Consider the following 24737-nt stretch of genomic DNA (forward strand, 5'->3'; position numbering starts at 1 on the left):
TATTTTTTAAATATTTATAAACAGTTGCAAGGAAAAAATAGAACTGTATGAAAATATCCTTCCCTTCTTCAGGTGATTAATGGGCTTTTAATCCGTAGCTGTTCAGAGGATACGAGTATGCCCTGCCCAACACTATACGGTCCCGCAGGAGTTTAAATAAGACATAGTAATTGCAGAAGAGGATCAGGGCCATGGAAAGGGTATGGTTCCACTTCTCCGACCGCAACAGGGAGTAGAGCTGATAGCAGACCACGCTGCCTTCAATGAGAATCAGCAGGTTGAGAAGCCGTAATGGACGGTGAAAGAGGAACTGTAGGGAGGGGAAAAAACAGTGCTTGAAGGAAAAAGTAAAAATACCACATTAAACAAAAACAAAACAGCTTGAAACTTTAATAAATATTATTATTTTTTAAAAAAAACCAGTGCTTGAAGGGTCAGAAAGCAGACCGTTTGATGAAAACCAAATTCTGGGGGGCAGGGGAAAGGAATAAAGGCCCAACAACTGCATCTGAAGCCCCAGGGCTGTAGCCACTAAGAACACTGCTGTGGTTCTGTTATTTGAACCACTGGATCAGATTCAACTACTCCGTTTTGCTAGAGGAAGGCATGCAAGAACTTGTGCTAGTGCAACAGGGCTTCCCCCCACCATGCGCCTATCCCAAACCTTCTCTAGAGGCAAGGAGATGATTCTGTCGGGAAAGCAGTAATGCTTGTGTTGATGGAGGAGTCTCCTCAATATACCTGAAGGAGCCTCTCCAAGCCCATCATTCTGCCCGGACACTGAGGTCCAGCTCAGAGGGCCTTCTGGTGGTTCTCTCACTGCGAGAAGTGAGGTTACAGGGAACCAGGCAGAAGGCCTGTTGTGGTGCCCGCCCTGTGGAACACACTCCCATCAGATGTCAAGGAAATAAACAACTATCTGACTTTTAGAAGACATCTGAAGGCAACCCTGTTTAGGGAAGTTTTTAATGTTTGATGTTTTATCGTGTTATTAATATTCTGTTGGGAGCTGTCCAGAGTGGCAGGGCAAACCCAGCCAGATGGGCGGAGTATAAATAATAAAATATTATGATTACTGCCCCTCCTCCTCAGCTTAGCGCTACACTGAAATCCATCCTGTTATATGGCTAATACAGGGTTTCCCAGTTTTGGGTCTCTGGCTGTTTTTGGACTACAAAAACTTACTCAGGGGTTATATTCCCAGATACAGTGGTACCTCAGGTTAAGTACTTAATTCGTTCCGTAGGTCTGTACTTAACCTGAAACTGTTCTTAACCTGAAGCACCACTTTAGCTAATGGGACCTCCTACTGCTGCCGCACCGCCGGAGCACGATTTCTGTTCTTATCCTGAAGCAAAGTGATTAACCTGAAGCACTATTTCTGGGTTAGCAGAGTTTGTAACCTGAAGTGTATGTAACCCGAGGTACCACTATACTACTGTATATGTGAAATTGTGCATAGTGGGGAACGCCATCTTAAAAAGCCAAACTCCACCAAAAACCCACAATCATCCTCCCAACTTCACGACAATCACTTCCTCCAACAGGCCTCAAAGACTCATGGGATTGCAGTTGCAAAGGCTCCTGGGATTGTCAGCAGCTTTCCCGCTATTTGGGGCCATTTTTGCCCATTCCGCAGTTTACATCCATTTACCGTATTTTTCGCACCATAGGGCGCACCGGACCATAGGGCGCACCCAGTTTTTTTTGGGGGGGGAATCAAGGAAAAAAATATTCCCCACCCCCAGCCCCAAAGAGCAGCGTACAGGCTGCACACAACCTCTCCCTGCCAGAGGGGTTGCGGGCAGCTATGGAAGAAGGCAAGGCAGCGAGCGGGATGGATCCCGCTCCCGGGAGGGAGAGGCTGCGTGGGGCTAAAGAATCCATAGCTCTGTGCAGCCTCTCCTTGCGGAGGGGTTGCGCGCAGCTATGGAAGAAGGCAAGGCAGCGAGCGGGATGGATCCTGCTCGCTGCTTTGTCTTCCCCTTTAGCCCCGCGCAGCCTCTTCCTCCCGGGAGAGGCTGCGTGGGGCTAAAGAATCCATAGCTCCGTGCAACCTCTCCTTGCGGAGGGGTTGCACGCAGCTATGGAAGAAGGCAAGGCAGCGAGCGGGATGGATCCTGCTCGCTGCTTTGGCTTCCCCTTTAGCCCCGCGCAGCCTCTCCTTGCGGGGAGACGCTGCGCAGGGCTAAAGAAGCCATAGCCCGTGGAGCCTCTCCCTGCCGGAGGGGTTGCGCGCGGCTATGACAGAAGCCTGCATTCGCTCCATAGGACGCACACACATTTCTCCTCAATTTTTGGAGGGGAAAAACTGCGTCCAATAGAGCGAAAAATACGGTATTTATTTGCAGGCGTCAGAAAAATTGTGCTTAAATGTGGTGGTGGGGGTGTATGAATTCTTACGTAATAATACTTACGGTACTTACATAAAAGCGGGCATGGGACACATCTGAAGGCACTGCTACGTTATAAGGCCCGACTGCTTTGTATAGGCATCGACTATGTCGCACTAGCACTCCCTGTGGCCATATTGTGCTCTCAGACCAGCTGTGGAGTATGACAAAGGGACTCGGTGAGCATCAGAAAGCCAACCCGGAGTAATTTCACAATTCAAAATGTTATATATATACACTTGGTAATATATACACCCCAAATTTGTGTTAATTGGTTTAGGTATTTATATACACATATTTTCAAGCCGTAGACACTGAAATAACAGCAAGAGGTTTCAAGCGAGTTGTGAATTCTGAATTAGATTGGTCAATACAAACATACATAAAATCTGAGGTTTTAACTCTGTTTTGGAAAGCAGAATCTTTCACTGGTAGCCATAAAATACACAAAACAAAGATACATTGAGTTATGTAATAAAACTGACAATCTTCTTGTACGTAGGTTAAAAATATATGCAACTGAAAAGAAGAATACCTCAGGTATATATTGAAGAACAAAAGGAAAGAAACCCCGAGGGTAAAATCATAAATAGCTTTGCATATACCCTCCAAAATATTTTGGACTACAACTTTGAACCTATAACCAATTGTACAATTAGATTTGAATAAGTAAAAACCAATTTCATAGGAATCCTAATTCTCGTCTTTATTTTTGCTCTGGAGGTATACAGATGAAATTATGAAAAATTAGACACTAAAAGCTGAAATAAGCAAGTGGACTTTTTTGGAAAGATTAGCAACGAAGTAAGCTAACTTGATGAGAAGGCCTGCTTTAGTACCACTAATGTGCACAGGGCAGAAACTGCCCTGTATTAGCTGCAAGAACCCTATCCTGTCCAATTTCAAATTTGGAGCTGGCAGAGGGAAGCAAGGGATTTATCCCTAGCCACAGTGTGAGGTCAAGAATCACAGTCTAATCCTTACCTAAGCCTGTCTACTCAGAGATAAATCCGTCTGAGTTCAATCTGATATACTTCCAATTAAGCATGCACATGCTTGCAGTTACCTTACAGTAAGCCCAATTAAACACAGCAGGACTTGCTTCAGAACAGAAATGTACTGAAAGAGAGAGGTAGGGTCCTGGGCGCTCACAATTTTTGGTTTGGTTTGTGGACCCATTTTTATCCATACCTGGGCAGTGCCCCAAGTATGTAGAATCCACTGTTTTATTTGTGGGTGACCCACTTTGTTGCCTAAAGAGCAGGCACTAGATCACCTAAATTCAAATGAGACGAAATGATGATTTGAAAACTTGTGATTTGTCTGTTAAGTGATTTAAGCTAGGGAGAATGATGTTACACTAGTTTTCTGCGCCCTTTTCCTACAATTCTCACTGGATGAGAAGACAAAAACAAAACAAAAACCCCACCCTGCCAGTTACCACAATAAATTCTGCAAAGAGTCTCAGGTAAGCCTATCAAAAACAGATCTCAGTAACAGTAAATGAAAGTATGGCACACAACAAAAGCATTGAAGAATACTGACACAGACAATGTAGTCTTGGGTCCAACTAAAGAAAGGTACAAAATTAGGATACCTTCAGCTGCCCTATTTTCTTTCCCTTGACCCTTGTCAACAAATGCTTTGAGGTCACACTCACATGTGCTGGGGGGCATTGCTGTATGAACCATGTTCCAGCTTCTGCCACTTGCCCAGGTGGGCAGCTGATCTGTGTAGCAAGTCACAATACTTGGGAGGAAGCAGCTGGGTGGTGAGCATGACAAAGGCGTTGATCCACACCATGATGAGGTGTTCACAGGACCAGCGCATGTCATAGTACTGTGTGCTCTGCAAGAAACCAAAGAGGGTGTTAATGCCAACGCCCCAGAGATCTCAAGAGTGGGAAGGCGGTGCCCTACAGCCATAGATTTAAGAACTGCAAGGCCAGCAAAGGACTCTTTGAGATCCTCCTTTCTCCTTGGCATACATTATATGAAATTTTTGCACGGCCGATGTATATGCCATTGTGGAATATGCACACCCATGGTCACTGGCATGGAAGTAAAACAACAAGCCCAAGAATGCTTCTTGGGTACACAGAGAGAAACTGGATTGGGTGTGGAAGGTCCAGATCTGCACATTAGACACCAGCCTGATAAGAACTCCTGTGATCTTTCTGGACAGCTTTCTGAGGTCTCTGGTAAGTCAGCCTGGCTATCACAGCTGCCCCTATTCTCTAACCATATTAATTCAAATCCTGCAATGGCTCCCAGTGGAGTACAGGATCAGGTTTAAGGTGCTGGTTTTAACCTTTAAAGCCCTATACGGCCTAGGACCCTCGTACCTACGGGATAGCCTCTCCTGGTATGTCCCATGGAGGACCTTACGGTCTTCAAACAGAAACATCTTGGAGGTCCCGGGCCACAGGGAGGTTAGGCTGGCCTCAACCAGAGCCAGGGCTTTTTCGGCTGTGGCCCCGATCTGGTGGAATGCTCTGTCACAGACTAGGGCCCTGCGGGACTTGACATCTTTCCGCAGGGCCTGCAAGACAGAGCTGTTCCACAAGGCCTTTGGCCAAGGCACAGTCTGACCCCCTCCTTTGGTAATCCTCACAGAATGGTTGCCGTTAATTTGATTTTGAATTGATTTTAGAATGCTGTGTTACTTTTATTGTTGTTAGCCGCTCTGAGCCTGGCTTCGGCTGGGGAGGGCGGAATATAAACAAAATATTATTATTATTATTATTAGTAGTAGTAGTAGTAGTATGAACACCCAAGGCACTGCCAAATCATGAATGTGAGCTGGGCATCAAATGCCTGCTAACAGTACCAAAATACCTTGGTACTCAAATGGCTTGGCTCCCGAACAAATTGGCTCCTGAATGCCGCAAACCCTGAAGTGAGTGTTCCGGTTTGCGAACATTTTTCGGAAGATGAATGTCCAACACAGCTTTTGCTTGAGTGCAGGAAGCTCCAGCAACCATTCAGAAACAGCACCTTGGTTTCTGAACAGTTTCGGGAGTCAAATGGACTCCCGGAACGGATTAAGTTCGAGAGCCAAGGTACCACTGTATAGCTGTTACAGTTGTCTGGGAAAGAGGACGGGGCTAATAGATGCAATTAAAAATGAGTGGATGAACCACAGCGGCACTACATGTATGGCAACACCTATCTGCCAATTGGGAGTGATACTCCAGAATCAGCCACAATCTGCCATCCAGGCTGCCAGAGGGGAGACAGAGAAAGGGAAATTTAACCAGAAACCCACTGTGTTAACAAGATTTAGAAGGCGGTGGCAGCAGCAGCAATAGCAATGAAGGAGTAGAGCAACAGCTACCTTCACAAAGCACAGTGGCAGGAATGCCACATAATAGGCACTGAAGAGGGAGTTGAATAGAACCTCCTTGATTCTGCGGTTGAAGTCTGCTTTCAGGCATTCCACCTCGTTGCGAATGAGGTCTGGAGACAAGGGGCAGCTGTGTGTGGGGATGGGCACGGGGTTGTTGAACTGTTCTTTCAGGGACTCTCTCAGGAGAGAGAGGAAGTCTTTGGGCTTGACGAGGCTGCCAACCCCCGTGGCACCAGAATCTACCAGCTGATCCTGCACCAAATAGCCACAGTCTGTGGGAAGAGGCTGTGTTCTGCTGTCTTGGTGGAAACAGCACAGTGGGACATAGACACCAAACCTGCAGGGAAGGGAAAGGCGAGGGTGAGATTACAGCCTGTGGTATATTAGGCATTCCAACCATGAACATCTGAAAGGAGCTTCCTGAGCAAGAGGCTTGCATTTCCTACACCCAGGTTATTCGCTCATATGCTACTTTTGTGGTATGCCTCAACTCCCAGGGCTAAGCAGTGAGGCCATAGGTAAAGGAGCACAATCATTGTGTTGGCTCTATCTCTTCAATTGCTGCCATTCTTCTCCCCTTTCCTACCCACCTTTAAAATCTACTCTTCCTCATTGGCTCATATATTGCATTAAGTCGATGGACCAGATGTCTCTTGACCTTTATAATGATTCTAGCAGGGAAAAGATGTTGAGAGAGGCATCATTTTCCTCCTACCCATTTCCCCCGAAAGACCTATTCAACTGGCGGCTTTTAACCCTGTCGATTCTCTGCCATCTTGTGTGGATCAACAGGGCTTCTCTTTGTCATGTCTTGTACTTTTGGACCCTTTCCTATTTATTACATTCAGGATACAAGAGAATGATACTCACGGGTAGCCAAGAAAGAGGAGATTCAGAACAGAATGGCTACGGAAAAGGTTGACTAGTGTCCAGCAGAGCACCCATCCACACAAAGTGAGCAGCACCAGGCGTGCCAAAATCAGTGCCGTGTAGTGAATCACTGATGTAGTTCCCACCTGAGAGGCCTGCAAATTCAAACACCAAGAACCGTCAGCCCTACAGTTTCTCTTCCTATATGCCACAATACATTCCAAGGAACAGCCTGACCTACCATCCCCACACGGTACAGCATGGCTCTCAAAGCCAAAAGGAAACCATTTTTATTTTTATTTCTTTGCTAGACTTAACAAAATAGTAATGAATGCTTAAAATATAATTTTTGGGGGGAGAGTACTGAAAGCAAGTAATTATATCCTCCTTAATACTGCAGGTGTTTGTGAGGGTAAAATATTAGCTTAGTGTTCTCTCAGACGGTAGTGAGACAGGGGAAAAAATGACATTACAGTTGTATCTTAGAAGTCGAATGGAATCTGTTCTGGAAGTCTATTCCAACTTCCAAAACATTCGGAAACCAAAGCGTGGTTTCTGATTGGCTGCAGGAAGGTCCTGCAGCCAATTGGAAGCTGTGGAAGCCCCGTTGGACGTTTGGCTTCCAAAAATAGTTTGCAAACTGGAACAGTCACTTCCAGGTTTGCGGCGTTCAGGAGCCAAAACGTTCGAGAACTAAGCTGTTCGAAAACCAAGGTACAACTGTACTGTTAAGATACAGAACCAATCAAAACAAAATCTACCACAAGGGGTGAGTGCTACCCCACTATAGTGCCTTCAGTAAATAATAAACCTTGTTTTCTCATTGTTTGTTTAATCAGCTGTCAGGGGCTCAGGAGCAGAGGCACAGGGAAGAGAGGAGATGAAGAGCGAAGGGGAAGAATCCGAGGGGAGCGTAGGAGAAGAGGACAGTGGACCGAGGGATTCCATGAGCCTCTCCAGCGAATCGGAAGATTCACAGAAGGGGGCGCCAGTGGCCAGGGGTAGGGGGTTCCCAAGGGGAATGCCCCAGGAGCAAGGGGGCAGCAGGGACTCCCAGAGCAGTAGCTGGAAATCAGGACCAGCTTCCCCACCAGAGCAGAGTGGGGGGGAAGAGTCCCAAGGATCGGGGCCAGTGCATTCCCCACCAGGGAGAGAAGATAAGGCAGGGCTGACCACGCCTCCATCAGAAAGTCGGACAACGGAGGAGAGGTCAGATCCGGCCAGTGTCCCGGAAGAGGGAAGCAGTGACCGAAGTACTGTAATGGTTAGGAGAAAGGTCACTGGGCTGGCGCGAGAGGCAAGTTCAAATGTACAGGAGCGCGGGACAGCAGAGAATGAGGATTGGGAACCGGGTCCTAAAGCCCGCCGGAGGGAGGGGGAGGAGCTTAGCGACTCAGCGTCGGAAGAGTCCAGAAAGGGCAATGCCCCAGCGGGCAGGAGGACCCAGAGGAGGAGAGAGCAGCGTAAAAGGTGGAGCAGGGCTAGGATCTTAAACTGGTGTCATGGGGGAGGAGACTCAGACGGGACTTCGCCGATCTAGGGTTTAAGACGTAGGGCTGCACGCTGTGGCTTTGAAATGGAAACTGAACTTCAATAAAGACTTTTGTACATTACTACAGCCTAGCGTTGGTCCTCTGTGAGCTGGGACCTAGAGGCAGCTCTGACATCAGCCAATTTGGTTGATGCTGTGGACTACAGCTCCCATTACATCTGACCATTGGCCATGCTGGGGGACAATGGGAGCTCAAAATATCTGGAGGGCACAAGGCAGGCTATGCCTGTTTTGAATGGGTGTGCACGTGTCAAACACTGGATTTCTGAGGACCATGCTTGGGGAATCCATCTAAGACCAGACCCAGCCATCTCCAAAGTGTGGGGCTAACCAAAAGCAGAACAAGTGAGCCAACCACTTCCCTTTTCCAAACTTCTATGGCAACAAGGCTCTAGATCAGGGATAGCTAATGTTCTACTCTCCAGATGGACCATTGATTCCAATGGTCAGGGATGATGGGAGTTGCACAACAGCATCAAGTTGGCTATCCCTGGTCGAGTTGGTGTCATGAACACGTGCAGCGGCATTCAAGATCAGAGGAATCATGGATAGATTAATTTCCATAGATCACAGCCTGGGACATTGGGCCCCAAATTCAAGGTGTTGGTACTAACATAAGGTCCTGTAAAGCTCAGGACCAGGTTACTTTAGAGACTGCCTTATCCCTTATGTACCCAGTAGATCCCTCAGGTCTGCAAGCTCTAAAGATCTCAGAAGCCTGCTCCACAGTAATACATAATAGGGCTTTCAGGGTGGCTGCTCTTGTTCTGTGGAAAGATACACACTACAGTGGTACCTCGGTTTTCAAACGTAATCCATTCCGGAAGACCATTCGAGTTCTGAAACGTTCAAAAACCAAAAACTCAATAGCCCACAGCTAGGTTTTAGGATCTTGCACTCAGTGGAAGCCATGTGGCACGTTCGACTTCTGAGGCGTGTTTGAAAACTGAAGCATTTACTTCCAAGTTTACGGCATTTGAAAACCGAAATGTTCATCAACAGAGACGTTCGAAAACTGACGTATCACTGTATCCGCACTTTCTCAAAACAACTGAAGACATTTTTGTTCCAACACAGGGTTTCCAAGATGGACAAATGTGTCTTTGCCTAGAAGTGTCTATTTTGCATTGTTTTAGTTTTGTTGTGTTTTTTGTTTCTTAACCTTTCTCATACTTTCCAGTGGCCTTAGAGGTTGCTGCACATGTAGCATCTAGAGCTATCTGCGATCCTTGTAGCAAAGTAAGTTTTGGAAACAGAAAATGCAGTATCAGAGGTCTAGGAACCACTATTTTATGCCCAATCAATAACAGTCCAAACTCTGTTCAACCCAAAAATCTTATATAAAGTCACCAGAAGCTTGGACTTGGAATGCCATGCACATTTTAAAAAGACCTATGAACAACTGACTTTCAAACTGGCAGTCGAGAGATATCTCACCAATGAATCCCACCCTGTTTGCTCGTCTGTTAATCTCACAATTTCTCCCTTGGTTAATATTTTTAAGATGCAACCTCTACTGACACTGTCAATCTTGCTTGAATGAAGTGCTGTTCACTTAATCTCTGCCTGATGTATTGTTGTAGGTTCCTACTGGAACCTCACTGACTCTACCACTAGTGCAAATCACCCCAGGCTAATCCATTTTCTGTTTGTTAAAATTTAGAAGAAGAAGAAGAGTTTGGATTTGATATCCCGCCTTTCACTCCCTTTAAGGAGTCTCAAAGCGGCTAACATTCTCCTTTCCCTTCTTCCCCCACCACAAACACTCTGTGAGGTGAGTGGGGCTGAGAGACTTCAGAGAAGTGTGACTAGCCCAGCAGCTGCATGTGGAGGAGCGGAGACGCGAACCCGGTTTCCCAGATTAAGAGACTACTGCTCTTAACCACTACACCACACTGGCTCTCAAGACTATTCCCAAAAAATCCTCCCTCAGTTCCTTTTCTTTTCACCTGATATGGCAGCTGTTAACATCAATAAATGGCAGCACTTCACCAAGGTGAGTAAACATGTAGGCCAGGAGTCAGCAAACCTTTTCAGCAGGGGGCTGGTCCACTGTCCCTCAGACCTTGTGGGGCCAGACTGTATTTTTTTTTTTGGGGGGGGGGAGAATAACGAACGAATTCCTATGCCCCACAAATAAGCCAAAGATGCATTTTAAATAAAAGGACACATTCTACTCATGTAAATACATGCTGATTCCTGGACCGTCCGCGGGCTGGATTTAGAAAGCAATTGGGCTGGATCTGGCCCCCGGGCCTTAGTTTGCCTACCCATGATGTAGGCTTTCATGTGTGGCAAATAAAAAGAAGACAATCATCATACTGAGCTCATTCTAAACCTCCGATTTCTTTTGGAGAGTTAATTGTGACAACATTACCTCAGAGATGAGGGCCCATACCAGCCTCCGCGCCAGCATCACTGTGATAAATGCTGCCAGATGGTAATCAATGAGGTGAAAGTTCTAAAGGAGAAAAGAACAGCGTATTCACCAGGGTGAAGGAGAGGCCAGAAAGGCAGGAGCTGCTGAGATGACATAGCAGAAGCATGGAAATTCCTATAAAGGAGAACCAGGACACACTGTGAACCATTCCAAGTCTGCCAGATAAAGAGGGAAGAGAAGGGGACAGATTAAGCACATAGAAGCAGCTTGGGAAGGCTACCGTATTTACAACTGCCACTTAGAAAGGAAATGCTAGGAGCAGACATTCTGTAGTTACCTGTGAATTTCTGGGGGGGTTTTGAGGGAAGGAAGGCAGTAAGTATAGGGGGAAAGGCCCCACTCTTCTGGGGTTGTGAAGCCAGCCTTTGGTATCTGGAGGAAGGGACTCCCATCAATCTCCAGACACTACAGTGACGCACACACACACTCACACTCAAACATTAAGTGAAGAGAAAAATGGCCAAACACACAAAACTGCGCTGGCAACAGCCTCACTCCCTTGAAGGAAAACAGGAGGTGGGGGAAGGGGCTGTAAGTGGGGAAATGACCAGATCAGGATGAGTCACAAAGGAAGGAGGGAGGGGCAGAGTGGGAACCTTTTAGAACTCCATTAGCCCAATAGATAGTAACCCAAGAAAGAGAGCACGTAGAGGGAAGACCTGGCTGCCCTCGTTCCCTTGATAAAAACAGGAATTCACAGGCAAGTCCAGAAGATTCATTGCTCCCCTTAAGGGAGGAAGGCAGCTAGTTTAAGGAATGTTGAGAGACAGTGCACCCCAGGGCAGGAACCCCAGTGCCAAAACCTCCAAAATGCCCTTCCTTCCCACTCCCCCAAGTGTAGAGCTGCCTTGAGAAGTCGTAACCCACAGGCTGCCTTTGAGGGAGAAAAGGGGTGTATTTCATAATGTGTGGGGAAAAGAAAGGATGGCAGACTTGGTGATGTCAGCTGAGCTACAGAGACACCATGATTAAACTTCCCTAAGCAAACCACAAGAAGGGCATGCGGCCAGCAACATGGACTCACCAGTGACGTACAGGAGGCAGGGTGGTTGTATGGGTACCACCACACGGTCTTATAGATATTAATATACTGAATAAAGAGGGCCACCAGCAAGTAGATGAAAAAGAAGAACTCAAACAGAAGGTTCCCGTCTACAGGCAGCTCAGGGATTCGGCAGTGTCGCACAGGCTCAGGGGTGATCAAGGCTGTAATTGGAGGAGCAGAGAGGCTGATAGCACTACCATTCCTGAAAAAGAAAGAAACAACACGTCACACTAACTCTTGCCAGTGTTCCTGGGATATCTCACCCTATTGTGGGTTAAATGCTTAGCATTCAGAGTATTTAAATCGGTGCTGGGGGAAACCTCTGCCTGCAATTTTGGCCAAACAACACCCACATGCTCTAGCCATGGCTCCTGTAGGGTCTACCTTTCCTTTGCAAGAACAGGCAAATCAAGCTATTGTTGCCGCCTGCAAAATGCTAGCTTGGTTATTGCTGCTTGCAAATACAGTGCACTTTGCAAGCACTGTCAATCAACTGACCTTCAGTGATGCAAGTGCCACCATGATCTCCAGCGGTTCCAAAGTCCTGCAAGGTTTGCTCACTCCTGGCAAAGCTAACACTAGGGGGGATGGGGAAAGAAAGGATCTGGTGTGCTGGCCGGATCCAGTTTCCCACACCAGGTTTAAATTATTCAACGTTAACTACCTCAAGAGATCCTTACAATTCTTTAACATAGGTCAATATGTTCATCCCCATATTGCAGATATGGGGCAGATTTGTCTAAGGTCAACTAGTAAGAAAATCACAGAAGAAAGGTCCGAACTGGGCACTTTTTGATATGCAGCTTAACCGCATGTACTACACTGAACAGTCCTTAACACAAAAAAGCAAAGTACTACACACAGTACTCTCAGTGATTCAGAACAAGTGATTTCTCTCTCTCTACACACAGCCTCTGGTAGTATGGGCTGTGACATGAATGACGAGTAGCACCTCACCACAGGCAAGCACGGTGCATGCCTTTGTCAAGAATTTGACACTTTTTAGCCTAGTATGGTGGGATGGAAGCACACATGTCACTTATGTCCTGTGTCCTTCCATGGGCGCCTCTTGTTTTTCCACTTCTGCAGAAGCCAATACCAGAAAAAAATGGAGCTCAGACCCTCAAGCAGAGATACCAAATTTTCCCCAGCCTAATCCTGTTCCAGCTTTGTCTGTTGTACCAAGAATAAGATAATGTAACCAAGCAACCCCCTGACATTAGATGCCTAGCAGTGCATTCCAATCCTCTGGCTTCCTTATCTTAGCTTTCTCAACCTTCAAAACTTCTATGATATGCAATGTTTATTAATGAGCAATGCTCAAGTCAAGGCCACAATTTGAAGGAACAACTGGAAATTAAAATCCAACTAGCTGGAAGAGACACCCCATGACCCAGTGAATATCCAAATCTGAGCGCTAACTCTTGGAATGCCCAGAAGAACAAAAAAGAATAATAAAATGGTTTTTTGTGACACTTAAAGATGCTTGGATGAAAACACTTGTATGTGTAACCTTGATATAAGAACTACAGTGGTGCCCCGCAAGACGAATGCCTCGCAAGACGGAAAACCCGCTAGACGAAAGGGTTTTCCGTTTTGGAGGTGCTTCGCAAAACGAATTTCCTATGGGCTTGCTTCACAAGACGAAAATGTCTTGCGAGTTCCTGCGGGGGTTTTTTCCTCCCCCCCCCTTTTTCTAAGCCGCTAAGCCACTTATCTGCTTATCCGCTAAAAGCCGCTAATAGCGCTAATCCGCTAAGCCGTCAATGGGCTTGCTTCGCAAGACGAAAAAACCGCTAGACGAAGAGACTCGCGGAACGGATTAATTCCGTCTTGCGAGGCACCACTGTAGTGCTTTCTTTTCATGTGTGCTGTACCTTATGAACTGGAACGGATGGGCCACCTGAGGGAAAGGGGTATGCAAAGGCTTTCAGGTCAGGTATTTCCTGTCTTCCAGACAAATGCCTGAGGTGACAATCCACCTGAATACCTCCATTGCCCAACAGGGTATGAGATATAAAATGAGCCAAACACAGAGTCAGGCAATCACACACTGTCAAATTCAGGGCAACAACAAGTGTAAAGAAACAAGATTCTTGTGAACCCAAGTGTGACCTGATGATGACAAGTAATAACAAAAGTTCTGCCTCCCACATTGAAGCCCACAATATTACGTTTTGACTTAACCTGTTTCTTAGACTAGTGCCGTTGCCACAGTTCCCACCAACCAACGTCTGGAGAGAAGGCAAAGCTGAACGGCTTAGCTGCTGCCGACTGGGTCCCCTCCTTCCACCGGGCATGACCAGGAACCAATCCACCTCTTCCACCTCTGGCAGCCTTTGCCCTGAGATCTAGGTAACAATTCGCAAGACTTTCCAGCTCTGCAAATGAGGAAAAAAAGAAAGAAATTAGTTCAACTGTGCCTCAAGCATCTGCTAAAATGAACTAAGTGCCTTGGATAACTCCCATGGCCCCAAAACTAGCCTTTTACAAAGTGTCAAGAAGCATATGGATAGGAGGAATTCAGCTGGCACGGTGTACTTCAGACACTTTCAATAAAATCCTGCAACAAAGAATCCTGAACCAGCTTATCAGCCATGAGATAAGACAACAGGACTTAGGGAGTACTAACTTAAGTTTAAGGAACAGGAAACAGAAAGAAGAAACAACAGGCAGTTTTCCAATTGGAAGGATGAAGTGAAATTCCCCTAGGATTGGTATTGGAAGGACGGGATGAAAGACTATACTGGTTTTTGGTCCGATTTTGCAGGGCTCTTCTTACATTCTTATCTAAAATATTAGCAACATTCCTTAACAATTTACAGTACCCGAGAGTTTTGACTTCTGCAAAATGTCTGCAGAAATCCTCACATGGGTGACTAGCTGCAAAGATGTCAATGCTACTGGACCCCTCATATGAACAGGGCATTTTGGCAAGTGTAACTTGAAGCACAATACTTTGGATCCTACTAAAACAAATAATTATATTTCCGCTCTGATACATCGGAAAAGACGGATTTGAATGAAGACAGTGTTGTTTCACAACAATGGCAAATATGAGACAGTACCTGGATTTCTGGATCCCAGCCTATTAATTGCGCTTTTGTTTCTACTTTCACTGATCCCCAACTACCACCTGGGAGTAGAAATCCACACCTCACCCTCAGCCCACGCCAGGGAACATAACCATTATAGGTTAGAAGATAGGTGGGGAATCTGTGGCCTCTCCAAATGTCCTGTGCCTTGTTCCTATCTACCCTAGCCAGCATGGCCAATAGTGATGGACTATAGACATTGTAGGGACCTGGGTGGAGCTGTGGGTTAAACCACAGAGCCTAGGACTTGCCGATCGGAAGGTTGGTGGTTCGAATCCCCGTGACAGAGTGAGCTCTCGTTGCTCGGTCCCTGCTCCTGCCCACCTAGCAGTTCGAAAGCACATCAAAGTGCAAGTAGATAAATAGGTACCGCTCCGGTGGGAAGGTAAACGGTATTTCCGTGCGCTGCTCTGGTTTGCCAGAACCATCTTAGTCATGCTGTCCACATGACCCGGAAGCTGTACGCCGGGCTCCCTTAGCCAATAAAGTGAGATGAGCGCCGCAACCCTAGTCGGTCACGACCTAATGGTCAGGGGTCCCTATACCCTTTACCTTTATAGACATTTTAGACATTAGGAAGGCCACATAGCCACCAGAATTAGGAAGATAATATAGTTAGGGCACATAATGCAGACCATTTTTATAGCACCACCGATGTGCATGACATTATTTTAATCTAGACTCACACAAAGGAGTAAGTTGCCATGACTAACAATCATTCCAAGCTTTCCTCCTTTACTTCAAAGTAATTGTCAGTAATAGCTATTGGTCCTATATTTAATTATTATTGAAAGTTGAAAACCAGCATACGACGTTTCCTATTGGGAGGTTTATATGAACAATGATGTGGCCTAAGTTGTGGTTGACACTGATTTATTTGGGATGCTGAAAACCCAGAACAGAAACAATCAACTTGGTACACAGCAAAAACGAAAGGACAATTCCATGTTAGGGATTATTAGAGGAGAAAATGAAAAAAAAACGGCCAATATGTGTTTATAGTGTACATTGTGTTTGCAATCTGTATACAGTCCTGCTCGCCTCATCTACAGTATAAGTTCAGAGAAGGGCAACAAAACTCAAAGGGTTGGAGTCCCTTAATTTTTTTGTATTTTAGTACATAAATATGTACCCTGCCTTTCCATTAATAATGCCCAAGGCAACTAACATTATAAAAAACAAGATCAGAAGTAATGCAATAAAAACTTCTAAAAGTAGGGAGAGCCACAGAAAATACGACTGGCAAATGTCTGACAAAGCAGATGAACCTTTAACAGGCACCAGATCACTCAGGGCAGGGAGTTCCAGAGGAGTTCCCATAGGAATTTCCATTTGAGGAAGTGCTTGACAAGCCTAGAGAATTGTTTCCTCCTCAATACCAGACCTCAGGGTTGCACAGTGAAAATGGCAGCTGATTTAGGACTAACAGAAGAGAGTACATCCCATGAGGCATAATTAGAGTGAATTCTGTAAGTTGTGAAGATCGCCTTTGCTCGTGCGTAAGTTGCCGCGACTCCTGGCTAGGTTGCCTGGTTGAACCCTTTCTCTCTGGACAGCCTTGCACTCGTGGCTGTCTCAGTCGCTGGCAGAATCCGTCAGTGGGCGTTTCTTAAACTTCTTCCAGCAAAGAAGTTCTTTGACACCAAGTCTCCTCCTACTCTCCCTGCGCGGAAGTCTTCTGCGCAGGGAGGGTGTGGGCAGCGGAGGACCCGTGCTCTCCCCACTGGTCTCCGGTGAAGAGTCCTGGAGCCTTCTCTCCGATTCCCCCATCTGCCCCCCTTCACCCCTGGTGTTACGCTGATTTCCTTCCCCAGCAGATGGGCTGCCTCTCTCCCTGCTGGGACCCTCTGCGGCATCGCTCTGGAGCCTTCCCTCCGCCTCTGGCTCCGATGGCAGTTCCCTGACATCCGCGATCGTAGAAACTAGTCACTGATTAATCTAAAGGGGCGCCCATGTTCAGAAGCACTGCACCTCTGGATACCAGCTGCCAAGGATCAAAACAAGGGAGGTCCCTTGTCTTCATGCTCTGCTTGTGAGCATCCTGGAGACATTTAGCTGGAAATCTCATTCAGTTGGAGCCACTGCTGGAAACAGGATTCCAAAATAGATGAACTATTGAACTAGCAGTGCTCTTCGATTATGGCGTTACTTCACTTGACCAGTTGAGATGCTACAAGATGACATTTAGCTGCCAAGGCATAGGCCTCTATTGAGAATTAACATGTGAAGCAAGCATGTTGATATGGTGGGGCTGCCAAAAGATGTAGATGAAAGATGAGAACATTGTGTATATCAAAATAGGTTTTGTGGCCATACAAACGTAGATCAAAATATTACCCCTTATTCAGGGGATAAGAACTCAATGTCCTAATCACTTCTTGTTTCTTACTCTCAGTGTTGTTATCTACATTCCTGCCCATGGTAAGAGTTATCTACTGCCACATTAAAACTACAAGACAGGATACGTATCTAGGCGGATTTCCTGGGATCATTTAGTAAATGCATCACATGACAGCATGGATTCACTTTCAACTGCCTTTTACAAAATAGGGGCATAGTCCAACCACATTAGAAGTGCTTCAGTCCTGTTGATTCTAATGAGAGAGATATCAGAATGTGCTTAGTTTTATCACTGAAAGCTTTAATTAAAATATATGCAACATTCTGTTACGATCTGGAGAGCCAAGTCTTTGCTCAGTTGCAATTATTTTTTATGTCTAAAGACCTGTATGTATTGCAGCAACACTGTTTGCCTTATGGAGGCCAGCTTCCATATTGACACACTGGACTTTCGAGTTCAAAGTTGGCCAAATCTTTTATTTACTGACCTTGGATAACGCTGTCAATCAGAATAAAATACTATTAGTAGGGAAAAAAGCAGCATGTACATAAAACTGACTTTTCGTTCAGATTCCCTGATTTCTGCTTTGTGACTAAAGATAAACATAAAGAGAGTAGAGAAAATGATGTCATGTGAGAGAACACAAACACATATGTGCATTAAAGGGAAGCCTGAATTACTGGCGACAAAGGCTGACAAGATCCTAAACAGCTGCCACTTTGGTAGAAAAAGTGATTCTACTGGCATCGCAAGAACAACTAATCACAAAATGTAGAATTTTAAAAACTTGCTAAAAAGGAAACTTTTCTGTTAAAATTTGGATAGAGCTAGGTAATAGAGAAAAATATGGCTAGATTTTGGACAATTGTGACAGCATTTGAAATTCCCATTGTTCTAGGCACATGTGAAAAATGAACATAAGATTTTAGCTGCAGTTCATTCATTTTCAGCTTTGTATTCTTGTTATAAAAAAGTGTGCCTAGACATTCCATTGTTGCACCCATAACCTAGGTTTAAGGTGCCATTTAGCTCCTAGCTTTCATATCTCAGTTTCTAACACTGAATTGTTATCATATGGATTGAGGGACTATTACTACTACTAATTTATTATCCGCCCTTCACCCTAAGGTTCCTGGGTGGGTTACAGCCATGGTTTGGCCTAGCATTATGTCTGCATCCAGGCTCACAGTTTTAACTCGCTTAACGTTATGTGTGAACTGGACCAATATACTATAAGGCAATACTTTTACTATGCAAGAAATCTTGATTTGAAATGTGTATATATACTCCACCTCTTATAGTAGAAGGCCCACAAATCAAAAGAACTGGCAAACTGCTTTGGCCTCGTCTTGCTAATGGTTAGGCAATTCTATCTGTTGTATTCACTGGTGCTGCAAACACCATATTCAGTGTCATTGCATATAAACATAATACAGTGGTGCCCCGCAAGACGAATGCCTCGCAAGACGAAAAACTCGCTAGATGAAAGAGTTTTCCATTTTTTGAGGTGCTTCGCAAGACGAATTTCCCTATGGGCTTGCTTCGCAAGACGAAACGTCTTGCGAGTTCGTTTCCTTTTTCTTAAAGCCGTTAAGCCTTTAATAGCCGCTAATAGCCGTGCTTCGCAAGACGAAAAAACTGCAAGACGAAGAGACTCGCGGAACGGATTAATTTCGTCTTGCGAGGCACCACTGTACATGCAGATAACTTGCCATGTTTGCTTACATGCAGTAGCCAAATTACTCATACTGTGCACCCTTCAGTTTTATTAGGAACCATTACTATTAATTATTTTTGAACTTTTAAACTGCCCTTCATCGTAAAGGCTCCCTGGATGTGTGTGTTTTTGTATAAATCAATATAAAATTAACATTATAAATACATGGATAATACAACGCAATTACAGTCAACGGAACCAAAACAGTAATTCAGCAGCAGCTCCTCCACACACAAGCATAAAAAAGTGATTAAACATGCAAAGGAGCTTAACGTGGTAGACAGCCAATGCACCACTGACGGGGAGAAAGTTCCAGGAAAATGGGGCACACTCACAGAGAAAGCTCTGCATTATGCTCCCTCTCAACTGCCACACTCATTGGCAGAACCATGAGAAAGACCCCCTCAGTCAATCCTAAGGGAGGAATTCAACGCAGCACTAGGAATATCATTTTTGCTTGCCTGATAGCAAGATCTCCCCCTCTCTGTCCCGGTGCGCTATTCTGGGGGCTATCGCAACCCACCCAAGCCAATTTGGTGGTCGAGGAGGAAGAGTCACTGTGGAAGTCCTTGTGCGCGCTTCTGCTAGCAAGATGGATTAGCTGGATTGGGCCCTCAGGCACAGGCCTGCAAATACAGTACCAAGAAAGGCACTCCTTCAGATATTTGGCTCTTAAGTCATTAAAAGCTTTATAAACCAAAGTTAATCCCTTGAATTGGGCACAAACTGGTAGCCAGTGCACCAGCAGAACCAGTATTATGTGGTTCATTCTTGCTGTACTACTCAGAACCTATACAGCTGCTGTCTTAAAAAGGAACCCCACATCTAAGACATTAGACTAAGGCTTAGGTATTAGCCAAAAAGTGGGCCACCATCAAGCACTGGGACTTTGCCCGTTTACTTCACACAAGCAAAACCTGTCTACTCCCAGAGACAGTCAGAAGCAGGGCTGGCCTAAGCGCAGCCGACAATTTAAATTCTGTAACCGAGATAAGGTCATAGGTATACGCGTGGGTAGCAAATATTTAATCCATGTTTAAACTTGGCACCAACAACCCATTAAAATCACGACGAGACACCATCAGTGGGGGCAGCCAGGAGCTGGTAAACAGTACTGGGAAGGAAAAAGTATTAGACTTTCCCTGTATTAGACAGTTTTGCACAGCTCAGCAGCTTTTTCCATAATGGAGATAGTTTGGAGCTGGCAAAAGCATGCAGGTAGGAAGTCGGGGAACCACCTGCTTTTCTGCCACAACCTGATTAATGCCCACCAAAAGCAACTTTTCCCAGTCACATGCAAGGTTGCAAGCACCATGAAGTTAAGGTCCCAGGAAGATAGGACCACACTGCAACAAATAATTTCACAAGGGTCTTGCTTTTCTTTGGGAAGCCCTAAATGGTTTCTGCCAAGTATACGCACGCTGCAATTCCCAGCTATTTGTGTTTTTCAAAACTTGGGGGAAGCTCACAGAGTCATTCTGTTCTGAATCAAAGTCATTCTTATTTTGGTGCATTCATTCCATTATGTGTGTTATCCCAGATATTTATGCAGCTTCAGACCTGATCAATGGAGTCTGCATAACATATTGCTTTACCACAAGGTATGTTTACAAGTGATTAAAAATCAACAAGTTCTTACAAGCCAACACGAACGCAGCAGCCTCAGAAGAAGATACTATGCATGGAAGCAAGGTTGAAAAACACATTAATTCAGGGGCGTAGTGTGGAGGGGGTTGCCAGGCTGATGGCCCTGGGCACATTTTTTTAGGGGGCACGGCACATTTGGCCCCTCACGCTGCCCTGCCAGCCCTGTGCTGCTTTGCAAGGCTGGGATCTGATCTGAATGATTTGCCCAGCAGGGCGATATGAGAAGGACGCAACAGCCATGTACCTTTCGGTACCAGCCTCTCCCTTGCTTTGCAAAGCAGGGATCAAAGGGAGCATGGCTGTTGCATGCTTTGCACACCACCCTGCCAGTCCCAATCTAATTTGTGAGGCTGGGGCGATCCAAGGGCTGCGTCGGCCAGCCCCTCGTGTGGGTGGGCAGGCAGTGCAATGTGGTTCTGCTTGGCTCTAGTGGGTAGGGGCATATTCCAGTGGTGGTGGCGGCAGTGAGGGCTGAAGCATTGCGCACCCACCCCAGGCACTGGCAAACCATGCTACGCTTCTCTATTAATTGCTACTAGAAATAATTTGTTCTCCTGTAGTCCAAGAGAGAGTGTAGCATGCACAGAAGGGCACATGCCCAAATGAATGAAGGGAGGTGGGGACCTATCCCTCCTCATGAACACCACGAAGAACTTGTCCACCCACCAAGGAACTCCACACCATAAGAGAATCAAAACAAGTGAGATAATCTAAATAAGATGCACAAAATAGTGAAATGTTTTTTGCATAATATGATGCAATCGTAAGTACTGACTGGATTTTGAAAACGAAATGAGTTAACACAAAAAAAGCTTTTCACATGGTGACATTTTCACAATAAGGCTGATTCTGAAAGCAGATATATTTTTACAAGGTGTGAATTAGGGATACACATTCTTTCTGTTAACATACAAGCAGTCAACTTGGCACACATCTTTTTTGCTTCTATTGAAAACCACTGGAAATGACATGTTGAGTGACGGGAAGAGATTTTAATGACCCTAAGAATCAGGAGATGGATGGACAGGCTAATTAAAAGTATTCAAAAAATAGAGGTATTTTATATCATTTCAACATAATTTGCATGATTGGTGCCTTGTCTTGATGGACATTTCTTTAAAAAATATACTGGAATGGATCCAGTTTAATGTAGTCACACATAAGTCCCACTGAAATCAATGGGTCTTGTTAGTCATGACTAACATGGATTGGATTCAATCTATTTTTTATTTTTGTTTCACAACAGAAACTCATTGAATCCTTTTAAGAAATATAAGTTTACATTATGAGTATTTATTATTTATACAGCACCATTTTAACAAAAGCATGGAACTGGTCTCTCAGTTTACATTTATTGAGCTTAGAAAAATGAATTAATTGAAAACATTAGAGCAGGGATTGCCAACCTGGTGCCCATGGGTACTGGTGTGCCCACTAGTACCTCCTATGATGCCTGCAAAAGGCTCAGTAAGTTATCTCCTCAAAAATCCAAAATGCATGAGACTGGCAGTGGTAGGGGGATGCCCACATCTTTTTCTGTTTCTGTCTCTTTCCATTTCTTTACATGTGGCAGCCATTTTGTGTTATGTCAGACACACTACAGCTGCCATGTTCCAGCATTCATAATTAGCCAGGCGCCAGTCACATTTTGCGACTGAATGGAAATGTCCAGGAGCCATGCTTAGTGCCTAGCATCTTCACTTTCCTAGTTGCAGTCAGCTGGTCTGCCAGGTAGAGCGGCAGCAAAAGATGCATGTCTCTTGCTGCTGCGCTACCCCGCCAAACAACTGATCTGCCCAGTAGCGCAGCAGCAAAAGATATACTCCCCCCCCCTTTTTTTTTGCTGCCGCACTCCCAAGGTGAATCAGGTAGGAAGACTGGTAGGAAAAGGCAAGGTAGACTGGTAGGAAAAGACACATTTTTTGCTGCTGCACTACTCTGCAGTCACCTGATTCACCAGGCAGCAATAATAATAATAATAATAATAATAATAATAATAATAATAATATTTTTCGCTGCCGGGCAAATGAGGTGTTTGGTGGGGTATAGCGGCTACACTACCCTGAAGACCTCCAGACTGGCCCAGCAGCATTTTGTTTGTTGTTGTTGTGGGCTGCCTGGTCTGGTAGCAGGGTAGAAAGAAAAAAGGCGCCTAGACATTTTGTTTTGGCGCCCACAGCCTAGGTCCCAGGAGCCACATAGCTCCTAGCATTCCTATCCCAGTTTCTAACAATACACGCACCTATACTACTTTCTCAACATTCTCAAATGTGCCCACTCAATATGTTTGCGACCTCTGGACTAGTGAGACACTAGTGAAAGGGATACAGGTGCTGGAAACAGACCAAGTTTGGATGCATACTTAGTCGTGCTTAGAGAAGACCCTACTGAAATCACTGGGACTGAAGTTAGAACGGTGGGTGATATCCAACTTAGGTTGATGACCTGCACCACATACCTGCAGGTAAGCCCCTTTGACCTCAACAGGACTTACTTCTAAGCAGACATGTAGGGGACTGTGCTATGAATTGCGTAAGACCACTGATTTTAGTACATCTGTTCTGAGTATGACTAACACTGAATACCAGACTAAGTCTGGATCTAAACTTATAAAGCAGGAGTGAGAAACCTTTTTGGTTCCACAGGCAGTTCCTGGTCATATTTGACAGGTGAATGGGCCAAACTACTGTCAATCACATGACATCACAATGTGCAAGGTGCTTTGAAATTTTGAAGTTGGGAAGTCCTCCACCAAACTGTTTTAGCAGAGGAACCCATACAGGTTTGCATGGAATCCTCTGCAAAAGCGATGGGGGCGGGGACATCCTTTTAAGTGAGAGATTCTGATTCACCTCTACCACCCAATCTCATTATTGAACTAGGATTTATAAACTATTAATCAACTTCCTCTTATCAATAGTGACTAGTTGCATACCAAGTGTGACCAAGCAGGATTTATTACAGGAGGAGAGTTGAAGATCAGCCTAACTAAATACATAAGGGATAATTATTTACTGAAACATATGTAACATTTGTTTGCTTAGATTAAAGGAAGATAAAAGTAAACCTATATTTATACAGCACCATCAGTAAGCGTGATATTTTATAGTGTATAAAAAAGGTTTTCCTACACTGAAGAGCTTGCAGTGTAATCTTACAACAAAGAAAGAGGAGATGCGGTAAACATCAAACAACATGTGGGTGCTTCTGTTCATATGTATTTAATTTAGGCTTAGTTCCATGCCTAGTTACCATAGTGCGTAGGAACTAAGGGGTTATGTCAAAGGCTTTATGGAAAAAGTTGAGTTCCGAGGTGAGATTTGAAGGAAGAAAGAGAGGAATCAAGATAGTTGCAGTATCTTTTGAGGGAGCAGAAGACCTTTGCACAGTGAAGCCAGAGAAGGAAAGATTATGGGCAAGGTTGAATGTGCCCATATTGAAAACATGGAACCGAAGTGAACTGGCAGGGCAGAGGAGATGGACTGTTGGTGGCGGTGGCTGCAGGGCCAGAGGCCGACCCAGGGGAAGGGAGCAGCGATTTATGGGGTTTATGCCTCCTGCGAGACAGGAGTCAGGGCTGGAGGGAGTGGAAGAGTCTGAGCAGGAACATATGGGGAAGGGATGCAGGACAGGAGCCCGAGTGAGAGGAAGGGTAGGATGCACCAGGAGAGGAGGAAGACAGGGTACCTGGATGGTGAACGTGGGCCGTCAGATGGAGGTACCCGAGTTTGGATGGAGACGTGGTTACACCAACAGTCCAGCTCAGAGCATAAGCCTGAGGAGGGGATGCCAGCCACTTGTCGGCAGAAGTATGTGCACATGTTCTGTGCACCTTAGGAACTACTGTAATTGTGTGCTTTGTCAATAAAGAATTATGCTACCCACCGTTTGTCTTCCTTGGGCTGGGTGTGCTCAGGACACCAATGAAATCATAAGCAACCATTAGGCAGATTATGGGAAAAAATATTCTTTCCTGAAATACTCTTCTTATGACTACATAAATTGTAATACTTACATCAGATTATATCCAGTGTTCGAAACTCCCATTGTTCTAGGCGCATTTTGTGACAGGGAATTTTATTAGCGCGAGCAATTTCTGAGCTCTGGGGGCAGTACTGCGCCTAAAATTTCAGATTAAAACTGCAGAGTGGAAGGAAAGGAGGACCTTTTTCTGCCTCCCCACTTCCAGCTGTTCTGTGAAGACTGGAGAAGAAACCCTCTTAAGAATATTAGGGGGGTGGGCAAGGGAAGGAATAGACCAGATGAAAAATGAACATAAGATTTTAGCT

The 24737-nt window shown here is 45.2% G+C and overlaps 1 protein-coding gene across 1 annotated transcript in view; it reads right to left on the minus strand.

Annotated features, from left to right (window-relative positions):
- TMEM39A (transmembrane protein 39A) overlaps positions 1-24737 on the minus strand; it is a 29645-nt gene continuing 4908 nt past the window's right edge. The window contains exons 2-9 of the mRNA XM_079959572.1: positions 13836-14029; positions 11628-11850; positions 10541-10624; positions 6612-6766; positions 5730-6078; positions 4054-4241; positions 2427-2547; positions 1-310 (exon numbers count right to left, since the gene is read on the minus strand). Of these exons, the coding sequence (XP_079815698.1) occupies positions 77-310; positions 2427-2547; positions 4054-4241; positions 5730-6078; positions 6612-6766; positions 10541-10624; positions 11628-11850; positions 13836-13948 (1467 nt within the window). The 5' untranslated portion in view covers positions 13949-14029 and the 3' untranslated portion in view covers positions 1-76. The remainder of the gene's footprint in view (positions 311-2426; positions 2548-4053; positions 4242-5729; positions 6079-6611; positions 6767-10540; positions 10625-11627; positions 11851-13835; positions 14030-24737) is intronic.

Source organism: Podarcis cretensis, assembly GCF_951804945.1.
Source record: "Podarcis cretensis genome assembly, chromosome: 17".
Taxonomy (NCBI): domain Eukaryota; kingdom Metazoa; phylum Chordata; class Lepidosauria; order Squamata; family Lacertidae; genus Podarcis; species Podarcis cretensis.